Source organism: Pristiophorus japonicus, chromosome 3 (genome assembly GCF_044704955.1).
Source record: "Pristiophorus japonicus isolate sPriJap1 chromosome 3, sPriJap1.hap1, whole genome shotgun sequence".
Taxonomy (NCBI): Eukaryota; Metazoa; Chordata; class Chondrichthyes; family Pristiophoridae; genus Pristiophorus; species Pristiophorus japonicus.
The window spans coordinates 74,921,184-74,936,873 of record NC_091979.1 but is presented as its reverse complement, the minus strand read 5'-3'; the positions used below and the strand labels follow the sequence as shown (position 1 = coordinate 74,936,873).

The following is a 15,690-nucleotide window of genomic DNA, read 5'->3' as shown; positions in this document are numbered from 1 at the left end:
TAAGGTCACTACAGTTCAAGTACAACAAACTGCCTCGTGGAGTCATTGTTGGAGCATCTAAGGACACAACAGTACTGAATAACTTGCATCAATGGCCCAGAAATTGCAGTCGGAGGCTTCCCGCGGGCGGATGCCTCTGACCTGAGAAATTTCTACAAATCCACCTGGTGGTGCTGAAGGTTCGGAGACTTGCGGTCCTGGCCCTCCAAGCGATATGCATCAATGTGATCACGGGATCCCCATTCATACTTATGGTGATTCTATATACAGAATCATCATAAATATGAATGGGAATACCCCCCAAAACACAAACACTGACAATAACTTTTTTTTTAAACCATCACATATTTCAAATTAATTAATTATTAAATTAATTATTTAAAACACAAATTTAAGTGTTTGAAAAATAAATGTACACATTTTAAAGGATCTAAAAATAAACTTGCCTTATTTAACAGGATTTTAAATGTTTAAATTATATTTTTAAATGTCTTTTTCTGTACTTTTAAGAGTCATACACTGAAAAGCAGGCCATACACCTTTTTTCAGTCCTAAGAATTTGAAGGACATTCGCTGGGCAGAAGTTGGACAAATAACCCAACTCTCTGCCTGCGGAGGCCTTTTACTTCCAGATGTGTGTGATCTGTCAAAAGATGCATGCGCTTTGCATACCTAAACCCGGAACTTTCGGGGACCCCATGGGTGCGTGCGCACCTCATACACGTCCGTGGGAGCGTGATTTTGGCCCAATGTCATCGTGAATAATATAACCTTCAAATAAGAAAACTATTGAGATAGAATACCAGAATACCAGTAGGTCTAATACATATCTTCCTCCTTGTTCCTGTTCTACTTTCTACTTTTTATGACACACATTTTAATATTTTGTGCTTGCAAGATCCACAAATGTGATTTCAAATGAAAGGAGCTGCAATATCCTTTTTTCTTGCTGACCTTGATGTGTTTTAATGTAAATTTGTGTTTACACTGGTATAATACAAGTACCCTGTTCCCAATTAGCATACTGGAGAAGCTGAGAGCATTGGTCACAATGAATGAAGGTCTAAAGGACCAGGAACAACAGTTTAGGAATCATTGCAGGGTAAGAATGTTTTACATTTTGTATTTTATGTATAATTTGGCATTGTTTAGATTAGCAGGTCACTGAAGTGGCAAATGTCTTTAAGTGGCTTAACTGGCTGGATGATGTCATTGAGCCTTTAAAGAAGTTTACCACAAAAGCTGATTTTTGTAAGTTTGTGTATCTTGCAGCAATCCCACTGGTCCTGCTCCGGTTATGCAGGAGACCTGGGGTCCTCTTTCCCCCCCCCCCCCTCCTTTTCTGCCAGTAATAGCCAACTGTGGGTATTCCAGGTCTCTGTTTTTCCTTACTACCTCTCGCCCTCATCAAATGATGTGCTTATAGTTCAAATGGCTCTTTTTTTTTCAACTTGTGCTGTTTTTTTTTAAATCTAAAAATTGCTCTTTTTCAGATCTGAGTGTGCATAGATCACTTAGTATTTTACTGTAGAAGGTGGACAGACTGGCTACAAAATCTGAATTCTATTGCCACAGATATTGGCCTTTTTTATTTTCTCTAAGCACTTACAACCTCACACAATGTGTTGTACATGTCCAGTAAAGTTAATTTATAATGTCAAAAAGTTGGCAACATAGCATTATTCTCAAACTGGTTGATGTGTTCTTTTGCAATAATGTGAGATGCTAAGTTTGAGCATCTTTTATGATGAGCATCATCTGCTCCCATAGTCTGTACAGCCATACTATTTCTTCAGTTGAGGTCGTCTCATCCTCTAATCCATTTCTTCCATTGCTTTTACGTTCAGCAGATCAAGCTCCTGCTTGTTTCTATAATGAAAAATATTTTTCTTTTGTGGCCATGTCGTTGTTCTGACTGGGGTGGGGGGGGGAAGGAAGAATTGCCACTCTACTCCCATCTGATAAGAGTGCCTTGCTGGATGTCAATCCAGTATTCAGAGGCTGTATTACTAGTCTCCTATTCATCAGGGCTACAATGGGGGAGCCACTCCTTACATCAGATGCGAGTACCCCGCTGGATGTCAACCCGGTATCCAGAGACCGAAACTCTCGTCTCTGCTCTCCAGGGCTGTATAGAGTGGGGATTGAACCGATAACCTTCTGACCCAAGTCAGTAAATCTACCACTGAGCCAATAAACTATATGATATTAAGTTACACTTCCTATAAATATTTGTTATTGAACAGCAGGTGAAGTGTGGGATACTGCAAAAGAGACATGGGTGCAATAGTTGCATTTTATTAACATGAGTCATGTGTTTTTAAATGTGAATTGAGTTTCAATATTTTGCTGAGTAAAGATTACCAATCTAGCTATTATGACACGACCACTTGCTTATTAATAGAAGGGACTTTCAGCTTGATTGCAGGCAGCTTGCATCACGTGATTTTTGAGCTGTTTGTTTGTAGGAGGAAATGGTTCGATTGCAACTGAATATCGAAAACCTTAAAGGTTTAGCAGGGAATGAGGAAGCTGAAGAAAAGGTATGTGGCACTTTGTAAAATGATGTATGCCTTAACGAACAGATTATCTCTACTAATATGAGTAGATTTTTCATGAAATAAGCAGAACAATATGGAGATGTCCAATTCGGACCATAAATGAGTACTGAAGTCGGCATGACCCATAGTGAAAGTTTTAGAGAAGGTTGCAACATCTTTATCTGCCCTTCTGACGAACACTGTTCTCGTGGTATTTCTCCTCCAGTAGAAAATAATTGAAGAAATCAGCTGTTTGTATAGAAGTGTAGAATTTACAGCACAGAAGGTGGCTATGTGGTCATTGTGCTGTTAGTTGTTCAACTGGAGCTATCTAAACTAATCCCATTTCACTCTAATTCCATATCCCTGCCATCTCACCATTTCATTTTGTATTCATACTGTCACTATATAGTATTGAGAAGTCATAATTTATTTTAGCCCAAGTGCTTTTTTTTCCCAATTTGTTCAGTCCCACACCATAACCGATAGGCTCCATACCCAAAATATTCTCTCACAAATATCATGGTCTGTATTTTGCTGCTTTAAAAATTCATTCTGAATATTTTGCATCCAGTTCCTGGGAAGGTCAAAAAAATGACCAAAGAACCTAAAATGGTTTCAGTATTGTCCTCCAGTATCTTGCCCTCTTGCTCGCATGGAGAAAAGCTTGTCAAAAGGCATTGTAAATGCATTTCATCATGTCAATCATGCCTATGTCATTTTAACATGATGAACACAAGAAAAAGAGTAGTGATTCTACTTTCTGTGTAGAGTGAGGTCCTCTCACTGATCGGAATAGACAATGGAAAAGTAATGAAAGAGCTAACTTGCATTTATATAACGCCATTCATGACCTTGAGACATCCCAAGCACTTCACAGCCAGCTAAGAACTTTGGAACTTTTATAACATGGCAGACCGTATGGTCCCACTAACTGTAATGAGATCAATTATAAATGGCTGGATCTATTTTAGTGATACTGGTTGATAGATAAATGTTGGCTGGGACGCTGGAGGAATCTGCCTGTTCTTTGAAAGCCATGGGATTTTTTTGCATCTGCCTGAGAGGTATGGGGGGATTCTTCATTTAACGTTGTTTCAAAAAGATGGGGGAAAATGAAAGTATCTACATCTATAGAGTCAGAGAATGATTTTTAAAAAGGCCATTCGCCTATTGTGCCTGTGCCAGCTCTTTGAACGAGTTATCCAATTAATCCCACTATCCTGCTCTTTCGCCATATCCATGCAAAGTTCCCCCCTTCAAGTATTTATCCAATTCCCTTTTGAAAGTTATTATTCTGTTTCCACCAATCATTCAGGCAGTACATTCCAGATCATCATAACTCACTGCATAATTTTTCTTTTCCTCATGTCATCTCTGCTATTTTTGGTACTCTAAGTACCCTTAAATCTGTGTCCTTTGGTTACCAACCATTCTGGCACTGCAGACAGTTTCTCTTATTTACTCTATCAAAACCTTTCATAATTTTGAACCCCTCTATCAAACTTCCGATCACCATCTCTGTTTCAAGGAGAACAACCCCAGTTTCTCTCCTCTCCACATAACTGAAATTTTTCATCCCTGGTACCATTCTAGTAAATCTCCTCTGCACTCTTTGACATCCTTCCTAAAGCATGATGCCCAGAATTGGCCTTAATACTTCAGCTGGGGCCTAATCAATGTTTTCTGAAGGTTTAGCATGACCTCATTCCAATATATTCTTAAGTTATTCGTATTGAATGATTTCAAAGCCATGTCAGATTGGTTAGACTATGCATTAACCACATTTGATTTGATGCTCTGAATACTGGACCAGTGATTCTCTATCAGAGCCTAAGAAATTAATTGTGATACCTTTTGATCTCCAGAATTGTATTCTGGCAGATTAAACAGTTGGTAGCCACACCAACTGCTTTCCTTGCTTGTATTCCACTAGCAGCACCAATATAAAGTACATGAGGTTTTTCTACCAATTCAAGATTGGTTCATTCTCCTCTGCGTTTTGTGTTTACAGGTTACTTTACGTTCCTGATACCTTATCATTGGTACAGGAGGAATTATGATCCAAATGGTAGCTAACTCTTCCCTCCCTCCTAGTTAAATTTTACTTCTAATAGTCATATGCTGTTCATGGTAGTTTCTCCTGGAAGACTCTTCAGTAGGTTAGCAGATTCAAAAGGAGAATAATTTCCCCAAATAAGAAATCCCTGGGATGAGACGTGCTATACAACACATTCTGCAAATGAGGGTGACCCAATAGTACTGGAAATGTGTAAATTGTTGATCCTACAGTGAATACTTTAGTAATTGGTGATGTCAAGTGTATTTAATTTACTTCTAGCAGTTAATAGTTTGAATTGCAAAAAAAGGTTTTCAAGGAATTTGCAGGATAGTGTCATATTAAAGCTGTTAACAAGGTTTGTTTAAATTGTCCTAAAACTATCTGTTTTAATTTTAACTAGGAACACAATGAATTAATAGAGCAACAGTATAAAGCAGACAGAGAAAAACTTCAGAAAATACGACTGTTGTTGGTAAGAAGAGTGGTACCTTTTTTTATTTTTATAACCATACAAACAGATATAAATGTGAATGAAAAATGGCATTCAGGCCATCTTGGCTTATCTATCTAGAAAAAAAAAAACTAGTTGTTTTTCTCTCCTTCAAGCCCTCCTCCCTAAAATCACAACATCCAGCTGTCTTGTTAAAGGATTTTAGGTATTTTCCTTCCGTTGCCCTACCAGAAGCCCATTCTACGTCTTATTGCGTGAACACAACTCGTGACGACATGACTGCATTTTCCAATTTGAACCTTTATTTCCCTATCTTACTGTCACAGTTTAAACTTGGCAGTGTTGTGCATTTTTTTTATACCATTTATTATCTTGCAAAATTCCAGGTGAGGAGCCCAAGTTTCTCTAGTCTCTGTTCATAATGCGGATGCTCGATGGTAGTCTTGTGGCTATTCACTGTAGAGCTTCAACGTCTTGAATGACTCCTTTTATGTCTTGTCAAAGCTAGATACAATATTCAATTATGTGCTCTGAACAAATATTTTTTTTTCTTTTATACTGAAAATCCTTGCTGTATCCCAGATGAAGTACATGAATGGGATAGCATTCATAACTATATATTTAAATGGCCTACATTAATCATTGGTCTGTGCTAAGTTAGCTGATAGCAAGGCAAAATCATTTGCTGCAATTTATTCCTGATTTAATATGTAGATTCTGTTGGCTCATTTTATATCAATATAATCAGTCAGTACAGGGCATAAAATTATTGAAGAAAATACACACTACACTTCTGTCCATCAAGTTGCTGTATAGGATGTCTAGTTTTGAGATTTTGGAAACCAAGGTAACTTGTGAATAAATTTGCTTGTTTTCAGGCCCGACGAAATAGAGAAATTGCTGTTTTGCAACGAAAAATTGATGAAGTACCAAGCAGGGCTGAATTGACGCAATATCAAAGACGATTTGTTGAGCTCTACAACCAAGGTGTGTATTTGATCTGCCACATTTTTAACCTCTTAAAATAATGTGTATCCTTTGCTAATTACTTCTTTGAGGTCTATTAATGGACATATGTATATGACCACTAACCCTTCTAAATGCTGAGAAAAAAAAAGTACTTGCCTAATGCACATCCGTACCCAACAACTAATGACATTAGTCAGGATTTTTAAATTTTTTTTTACAATAACTGCATTTCGATAAGTCATCATGTGTAAAGAGATGTCTTGGAGAGCTTTACATGTCTTTGCATAGTGCTATAGAAATGTAAATTATTGTAAACACTTTTTTTAAAATTCCAACTATCATGATATGGGCTTCAGAAATCCATCTCTGGACCGTTTGCTTCGAATCCAACTGAGCTACAGCTGGATGTTGCCTGGACAGAGCAGAGATGAGTAGATGGGATGCAAGTGGGTCAGAAACCTGCAAGAGGGAGTTGAGGTTGGGACACTGGGGTATATCATGGGTGATCTTTCAAAGAGAGACTATTTGAGGAAGTGTAGTGTCTGGTGTGGCAGGCAGGAGCGGAACCAGAAGGGAGCAGTGCTATGATTTTGGACTGTGGAGGAGAAATGTCCAAGAAGGATGGAGTAGTCACCACTATTTAAAGAAAGCAGAGAGGTCCAGGATAATAAAAGTTCACTACTATGGTTGCAGTTACGGAAGGTATTGTTGAATTATGCCAGTGTGGTTTTTGTGGTACAAGAGGCGCAGATGCCTGATTTTGGAGGGCCTCAAAAAATAAAATGGGAATGTAGTTACAAGGCAGCAGTACATTCCAGAACTTTAGAAAGGAAAGGTTGAAGATCGGGTAGCAGTTGAAGATTTGGGGGGGGGGGGGGGTCACTGAAAATATGTTTTTTGAAAGATGTGGGATCTCTTGGCGACAACATTTATTGCCTTTCAAATAAAAAGTGAAAGATTCCTGTAACATTTTGAAGAACCCACTTGTAGATTACATTTTACAGTAATAAGCATTTAAAATGTTCTTTGAGTCTATTGTGAGTTCCTCCTGAAGTGGTGGATTTGATCGAATTAGCCTTTAAGCTACTACTGGTGTCAATTTGTTCTATTGCAGTTGCAGCAACTCACAAGGAAACAAAACAGTTCTTCACACTATATAATACACTTGATGATAAAAAAGTGTACTTGGAAAAAGAGGTAAGAAAATCAAAGCCAACCTTTTTTTGTTTCGTATCCTAAGTTACTGTTTAACATTTTGAAATAATAATACCCACTAAGCCACTCGAACTTAAATTATGGGGTTTTAATTACTCCGTTCACCCTTCCCATCCCTCTGGAAAAACCCATAGATTTGGGGAAATTAGTAAACTAGTTTGTGATTGAAATATCCATAATTGAGCTCAAAATAGGTTCTTGTTTATGTCTACACCCTTTTTGTGATTTAGTCCTGTTTTTGTAATTATTTTGCTTGGGGAAGAGGAATGTGTTGATCAGTGACGTCTGTACCACAAGGAAAGGAGAGTTATCCACGTATGAGCACAATCAAATTCATCACCTCTGCTTGACTGGCTATAAAATTTCAACTACTAAATAATTGTAAATGGCCTGAATGTATACGGAAGCAAGTGGCTGTTTCACCCAAAGCTCTCTGGATAGCAAATTCGTTTTGAGTATTTGTATCTTATCTAAGTATTTTTGAAGTCGTAAAAGCTTGAAGGGCTGAATATAGTAATGCATAATTTTAATTAGAATATATATGCAACGACAGTCATTTTGGGAAATAGTTTTAGTTGTACCCTGTACCAATAATGAGATAATTGACTTTAATTTGATTTCATAAATTTGAGATTTAAATGAATCCAAAGTTTAGTTGTGTAAATTAGTTATACGGTAATTATTGTGACTTAGATGGATCAAATTCCCACCCAAAAAAAATCAAATATCAAGAAGCATTCACCAATTCTGTTAATAGAAAGATGCCCTTGAAATCTAAGTTGAATATTAATCATCCAGCAAACAGTGGTCAACATCATTCAGTTTAGCATAATTATGAAAAGAGAGCAGAAAGTATCAAAGGTAAAAATGGCTAACTGGCGAGAGCTAATTTCAGTGATTTAAAGAAGGGACCCTCGCACAGATGGATTGAAAAAGATGATGGCAGGGTAAAGCAGCAACTGAGCAGTGGAAACACTCTGAAGAAATCGTTCAGGTACAAACCAGGCATATTCCATTTTGAGGGGAAAAGGTAGAGCATCCAAAGCTTAATGTGCCCTGGATGACAGGGAAATAAAAGTTTAAAATAAAACCGAAAAAGGAGGCTTTTGGAAAGTACAGGAGGGAATTGGAAAAAGTTAATACGGAAGGCAAAGAAAGGTTACAAGAAGATTAGCAGGCAACATTACAAAATGTTTTAGGGTTCAATTTAAACACAATGTAAGCGGTTAGCTAGGAAAATGTTAGGCCTTCAGGACCCAAAGGGAAATCTTAATGTAAAGGCAGAGGACATGGCTAAAGTATTAAGTAAGTACTTTACATCTGTCTTCACAAAGGAAGATGATGATGTGAAAGTTGCACTGAAAGAGGAGAGAGAAGTTCTGGACAAGATAGTAATAGATAGAGAAAATGTACTAAAAAAAAATTTGCATTACTGAATACAAAAGCAAAATACTGCAGATGCTGGAATCTGAAATAAAAACAGAAAATGCCTGACCCGCTGAGATTTCCAGCACTTTGTTTTTATATTGGCATTACTGAAAGTTGGTAAGTCACCTGGAATGCATCCAAGGTTGCTGAAAGAAGCAAAGACTATGAGCACTAAATAAGAATGTTTCATTTATCATTATGTATCAAGGACTGATCCAACTTTCTTTGTTACCAGGTTAACCTATTGAATTCAATTCATGATAACTTTCAACAGTGAGTACCATGCAAGTTGGTTATATTGTATAAATGTACACTGGGAGGGACAGTTAGCCACACTGTTTTGTACCTATGCTGAAGCTATAAATGTTCATTTGTTAATCATGCTACATACTTTGGGAATATCTTTTTGTCTGGGGTTGGTAGGTCTACTCTGCCTGTGTGCTTCTTGTGTGTCCACCGTGTGCAACCCTTGAGGGAATTTGTTTCCAAAAACAGATAAGCACTTTAAACTGGTATCTTGCTCATATTAGTTCCTCCAGATTAGTGAAATTATTTTATTCTTGGATATCTTGCAGACTGAGGATAAACAACTGCATTTTCATAATTAAATGCAAAATCCCATAAGATCATCAAAATAATTCTCAATACATGCAAGTAAGGTTCGTACTAAAAAGATTAGCATTACTGAACGTTGGTAATTCACTTGGTTCAGCTGGAATGCATCCTTGGTTGCTGAAAAAAGCCAAGACTATGCGCACTTTAGTTGGACATAGTTCTTTTAGTTGAGCATGGAACTTGTCAGTTTTGAATCAAAGGAATAATCCAATTAATCATTATCCATGTTTTAAATGGGGGTGTTCTTTTTCATTTGGTTATCTCCCTCCCAACAATGGTTTTGACCAGTGATTGCAAGAATAAGACTTGCAAACCTGGTCATTCAAGTGTTGTACAATCGCCTCCCTTAATTTCCATACTGCATAGATACTGTATTTTTGTTCCACTCCTAATCTCTTTCTCTAGTCCTTTAGTATCGCCATTTGCTTTCTTGTGTGATGGGAAGGATGGGTAAGAAAGTATTGGGTTTGTTGTGTGTAATTGTCACTGTTTCTTTTCCACATCTTGAAATCTAAAATCCTTACTTAACATATGTATTCTGCCTTTGGAATATTTCTGATCTGAACAAATAAGGAATATTCCATAATTTGGAGAAACTGCAGGATCGTGACCTTTTTGAGTCTGGTGCCTAGCATTACCATTGCAGGAAGATTTTGATGTAAGCCCCCCACTGTAGCATAAATATGGGCTGTGTCACATGGCATCTGTCTATTTTCCTTGGATGGGTGCACAGATCTAATCCATTGATGTGCAGGGATAAAAATTTACATTTTAAAGAAGCATGAATAGGAGTATACTTTAATTGTTTTCTTTCAATTAGCACTATATTAAACTTGCTTCTGGGATCTGATTGTTTCTAGTTTGATGCACTGTGGAATGTTTTAGTAAACTTGTATTTTGAAATATGTTTCAGGGCTATGGCCTCTACGACTGCTCGAGATCAGTTCTTGCGCCAGATGGAACAGATTGTGGAAGGTATTAAGCAGAATCGCATGAAGGTAATAATCTAGTTAATTTCAGAATATTTCATTTAGCAATATAATATGAAACTATTGGGCAACACAATTTTAATTGAGAGAAGATGGGAAGAGAAACCTGAGCCAGTTGGAGTGAGGGTGATGGTACAATTTAAAAAAAAGGATTTTGAGAAGAACGTTCATGGCAGGGATGGAGGTAACTAGGCCGAGTTCTAGAGTGCCGAGCATAGTTACTGAATTAAGTGGTCGATTGGAATAAGTGGGAGGAAGCTTGTGTTTTTTTGTCCTTGGTGCAGAAATGCTGGCTGTATATTTCTTCTTCGCATAAATAAAACACCTGGAACTCTGCAGAGCATCTGAACCAAACAAGATGTTTCTTTGAATTATTAGAGTATGCAAAACTAACTTTTGATATTTTCTGCAGTGCTATAAATTACAGGTCTGTTTTTGAAAACTTGAAAATAGATAATGGAAAGGAAGAAAGCTTGCATTATATATGATAAGCAATGTCGCAAAGTGCTTCACTCCCAATTAATTACTTTCTGAAGTGCTATTACTTTGCTATGTAGGTTAATGAAGCAGCCAATTTGCGCACAGCAAGACCCCACATACAGCAAATGAGATGAATAACCAGTTAACATGTTTTGGTGGTTGGGGCACAGATGTTGGCCAGGACACACAGAACACCCTGCTCTTCAAATAGTGTCACAAGATCTTTGTCCACTGAACATACAGACTAGCCTTTCAAGTTCACATCTTATCCAAAATGCACCACCTCCAACAGTTTTTTTTTTAAAGTGTAGCAGCATGTTCTTTACATTTTTAATATCCATATTTATTAGACTCTTTTGCAGGTACTAGATTAACTTAAATGGAATGAAAAGTCCTCATTAATTAATGGCTAGTGATTTTAAAACTCTTTACTGTTTTATTTTTTCATTCTATTCCTTCTCTCTTCCATCCCATCCCCAACCCAAGTTGGAGAAGAAAAAGCAAGAGAACAAAATGAGACGTGACCAGCTGAATGATGAGTACCTTGAACTGCTGGAGAAACAGCGTCTGTACTTCAAAACTGTCAAAGAATTTAAAGAGGTAATACATTATATCACCTTGTATAATGAACTATGAACATTTGTAGAGTTGTAACATTTTTTTGTAATTATGCATTGTTTGAGTGTTGTGCTTTGGGAATTATGGGGAGGAAAGGACAAATGAGGAGAGGATGATGAAATATGTTTAGGATCTTTCAATCCAAGTTTTAGCATGCTTCAAACATATTTTAGTAGTATAAATCTTAGTTAAACAGCATTTTGGTGTAATATTGTGTAGTTATAGAGCAGTAGACATGGATTTGTACCCAGGGGTTCTTGTATGGTAAAACTATACCATCTGGAAGAGACAGAGATGAACTGAAGCACTCAGTTGAATAATTTTGGCAAACGTCAAAAAGCAGATTGCTTCACTAAGTGGGTGAATGGCCAAAGGAACAAAAGGGAACATAGTGTGGAAGAGAAGTGTAAATCCGCCGTTGTCAAATCTTCAGTGATAATCTTGTATGTCTATTTGCATAAATTAGTAATATAATTGGAGATGACCATTTCAGTAATTACGTGAAACCACAGAATGCCTTGATTTAAAAGTACTACTGACATGGCATTGTGCACTGACAAAAAAGAGAGTCTATTCCAAATCTGCCTCTTTGCTTTTTTCATCTCACTTTTTGTATTTTTTAATTTTTGTTTCTGTATTTTTATTTACATCTTCTCATTCCCATCATTGAATCACACATTTGTTTCCTATGGCTTGGTCTCGCGTCTCTTTCCACTCTTTCTTCCCGCCCCGCCCCCCTTTTTTTTTCTCTCACTGGGAGTGAGTCAGATCTTTGCTACCAGGTGTGGGTCAGGAGTAAACCGGATTAGTGGAGACCCCACCACACACACACACATACCCACAACTCACCAAGGCTTCTTCGGCAGCACCTCCCAAACCTGCGATTTCTACCACCTAGAAGGACGAGGGCAGCAGGCGCATGGGAACACCACCTCCATGTTCTCCTCCAAGTCTCGCATCATCCTGACTTGGAAATATATTGCCATTCCTTCATCGTCACTGGGTCAAAATTCTGGAACTCTCTCTCTAGCAGCACTGAGAGTACCTTCACCACATGCACTGCAATGGTCAAGAAGGCAGCTCACCACCATCTTCTCAAGGACAATTAGGGATGGGCAATAAATGCTGGCCTTGCCAGCGACTCCCACATACCATGAACAATTTTTTAAGTCCAGGTGTGAGGAACAAATATTATTTTATTCACTTTTTTTAAAGTCCAGGTTAGAGGGAGCAGGGTGACTGGAACATGAGACTCCAGCATGGAGGGACAGGGACAACTAGGGCTTGGATACAATGTGATGATACAGGAGCAAGGGAATTGGTTGCTGATAATTGCAGGAGCGATAATGCATTAGCGACCATGTGGTTAGCACTGACCAATTTGATTTGCAGCTTACAACGGTCAACCAAATTAATGAAATACTTGAACATGCTAAATTTATGTAAATTGCCCAATAAATCAAATTACAAATGACTACCTTTAAAAATTACATTGCAGGTGTCCATAAATGATCAAAAACGACAACCGAAAAGTGACTGGTTTTCATGGTTTCTTTCTACCTCACAATGTAATACTATTTTTAAAAGGCTACTCAGTATTTACTCTCCACCATCTTTGGATTCTGGTGGGATTGGAGAGGCTGGCTGCACTCGGTCAGGTGGAACAGTTAACTGATTGATTGTTTTGATCGTGGTGGAGTAGGGCTGAGCCAATAGTTGGAAAGGAAGTAGAAATGTGGAGGCAGAACTTGAAACACTCTGGGTGGATCTTGGTGGGAGAAAGTGGAGCCAGAGGCCGAAGATGGATCAAGTGCTGGTGGATGATTAATATGGCGTGGAGAGGTGAAAAGGTGGCAGAAAATAGGTTGAAAATTATTTTCTTGAATGCATGTCAGTCTGCTATCGCCTAACTACCAATCAGTGATGTTAAAGGCACACTGCACTATTATAATCTTGCACAAGATTCTTAATGTCAATTGTTCTGCTCATACAAAAAAGTTTAATGGTAGTTTTTGACCAAATCAGATTCAAATAATTGTCTTTTCAAGCTGTCAACACTTCTTGTGGTTAAACATGTACTTCCTTATAAACAAGTGTCTTCCTTAAAACTCTTTAATGTTTAATTTGTTTTCATCTGCAGGAGTGTCGTAAGAATGAAATGTTATTGACCAAAATGAGAGCAAAGGGTGCTTCCTGAATGAATTCACCAGGGATCCAAAGAGTGGACTTGCTATGTTCTTCCAGTTGATAGCCTGAGTTTATTATTTAATAAAAACTAAAATGCAAGCATGGAACTGATTGCATTTCATCACCTTATGTTTGTTTAAGTGTAATTTGATCAAATGAAAAATTAACGCATCTGTTTATCAGTGACTCAGTAAGATGATCTGAGCAAACATATTGTATTACAGTTGTAAAGCAATCTGTTGCATAATAAAAACAATGGCAATATCTTTTCTGAATTTGAGCAAATTACAAGGTTCTCGACTACTAAAGCTGAACTGACTTATGCAAGTCACCTGTGCTGCTGCTTACAGTAAGTCAAAGGGTACACTGTTGTGCGACAGGAACATGTGCTTGTGTTTTGCTGCTAAAATGTTGGTGCTTTATAGCTGTAAAGTCTAATTGATGAGTAAACATTGGATGAGTTCATTCAAAGGTTAATTACCAATGTGGCTCTAGCATTTTCAGATCCTGCTGTTTTTCAGTACATTGCCTTTATTTTTTGTATTGTAATACGGAATTTTTCACTGGGTAGCCTGCATCATCTGAAGTGTGATAGACAGGAAATGTGCCCATATATACAGGTAACTCTCGATTATCCGGGGCCCTCGGGGATCGGGCTATTCAGGGTAAACGATTTTGCTGCTAGGGCGAGTGCATGTACTTGCCGAGAAAGTTTGCGTCCCAAATTTATACAGTACTTTGATGCTTTTCTGCTTCTGTGCACTCCAGGATGGGATTGTCCACCTATTAATTTTAATATAAAGTGAAGAGACCCATGTTATGTGTCTACTTTTTCTCAAAATGGCCAGTCTAAAGGCTTCAACCGCTGGAGGTCGAATGAGACTCGGCTTTACTTACCCCCGAGGCGGTACCCTCAGTGATACTCCAGATGCACAAGTGCACATTCACCAAGATCAGAAAACGGAAAGACAGCGGGGAAGGGAGGAAGAGTTGGATAAATCTTTTGCCCCTCTGAACTTACTTCCAGCGTGATGATCTGGACAGTGCCCTAAAAGAGCAGGGTTGGGAGCAATGCCTTCGATCTGATAACGTGAGGATGGGTCGCAGTATGAGCAGACAGACTATCCAGGTCCAAGTTAATTTGATTGCTTTACAAGGATTCCTTTAAGGTCGAGACAGCATTAAACTTTATTATAAAATAAAGCCCTTCCTCTGTGTGTAGTGATAATGCTGTGTGTCAGCGCAGGTCTGTGTATGGGGTGGTGTGCAGCTGTACACGGGACAGAATCACAGTTTTTAAAAGTGCCGTTGCAGCGGGTTCTCCGTTAGATCTGTGTACGGATAATCGAGAGTTGCCTGTGGTTTTAATAAGAACTTTTAGCATCATGCATAACTTTTTGTGAGCGGACTATGCACCTTGAACAAAGGTTGTGATTTAATATTTTTGTTCTATTTTATCTAACACTCAACTTCTCTGAACCTGCTTCTCCATTTCCTGACTGATCGTCCTAGTCACTGTTGACTGATGTATATTGACTTAACATTGTACCTAATAGCGTCATTCATGGCTCAGTGCTGGCACACTAGTTTCTCAGTCAGTAGATCATGGGTTCAGAGACTTGGAACACATACTCCTAAAAGATACTTCAGTTCCATATTGAGGAGTGCTGCACTGTCAGAAGTGCTTTCTTTCGGATGAGCTGTTGAACTGAGATCCCCTCTGCCCCCTCACTATTTGAAGAACAGGGAGGTTCGGTTGTCCTGGCCAATATTTACCCCTCCACCCACATCACAAAAACTGATTATGTGGTTATTTCCAGTGCTGCTTTGGGACTTGTGTGAAAATTGACTGCTGTGGTTGCTCACACTAAAAAATTCAAGTATAATTTATTTTAAAGAAAGGTACTTCATTGGCTGAGAAGTACTTTGCCACATGGGGTGAGGACCTAAAATATGATGTATAAATGCTCGTTCGTTCTAACAAATACTTGTGACGTTGAGAATTTAGGTATTCTGCTCTAACAATTGCAAATGCTTTTTGTAGAAATTATTTGCCATCAACTATGTTTAGTTGGGGTTCTCCTGAGTCCATTCTGGCCTGTTTAACCCATCAGGATTGATTGTCATCATCCAATA

General features: G+C 38.2%; 1 protein-coding gene across 2 annotated transcripts in view; it reads left to right on the top strand.

Annotated features, from left to right (window-relative positions):
- ccdc93 (coiled-coil domain containing 93) overlaps nt 1-13,820 on the top strand; it is a 66,074-nt gene extending 52,254 nt beyond the window's left edge. For both annotated transcript variants that reach the window (XM_070875462.1, XM_070875461.1), the window contains 9 exons: nt 1,021-1,102; nt 2,469-2,543; nt 5,003-5,074; nt 5,932-6,040; nt 7,137-7,219; nt 8,901-8,938; nt 10,194-10,278; nt 11,236-11,349; nt 13,508-13,820. In XM_070875462.1, coding sequence (XP_070731563.1) covers nt 1,021-1,102; nt 2,469-2,543; nt 5,003-5,074; nt 5,932-6,040; nt 7,137-7,219; nt 8,901-8,938; nt 10,194-10,278; nt 11,236-11,349; nt 13,508-13,564 — 715 coding nt within the window. In that variant the 3' untranslated portion in view covers nt 13,565-13,820. The remainder of the gene's footprint in view (nt 1-1,020; nt 1,103-2,468; nt 2,544-5,002; nt 5,075-5,931; nt 6,041-7,136; nt 7,220-8,900; nt 8,939-10,193; nt 10,279-11,235; nt 11,350-13,507) is intronic.
- Nucleotides 13,821-15,690: the final 1,870 nt, after the last annotated feature.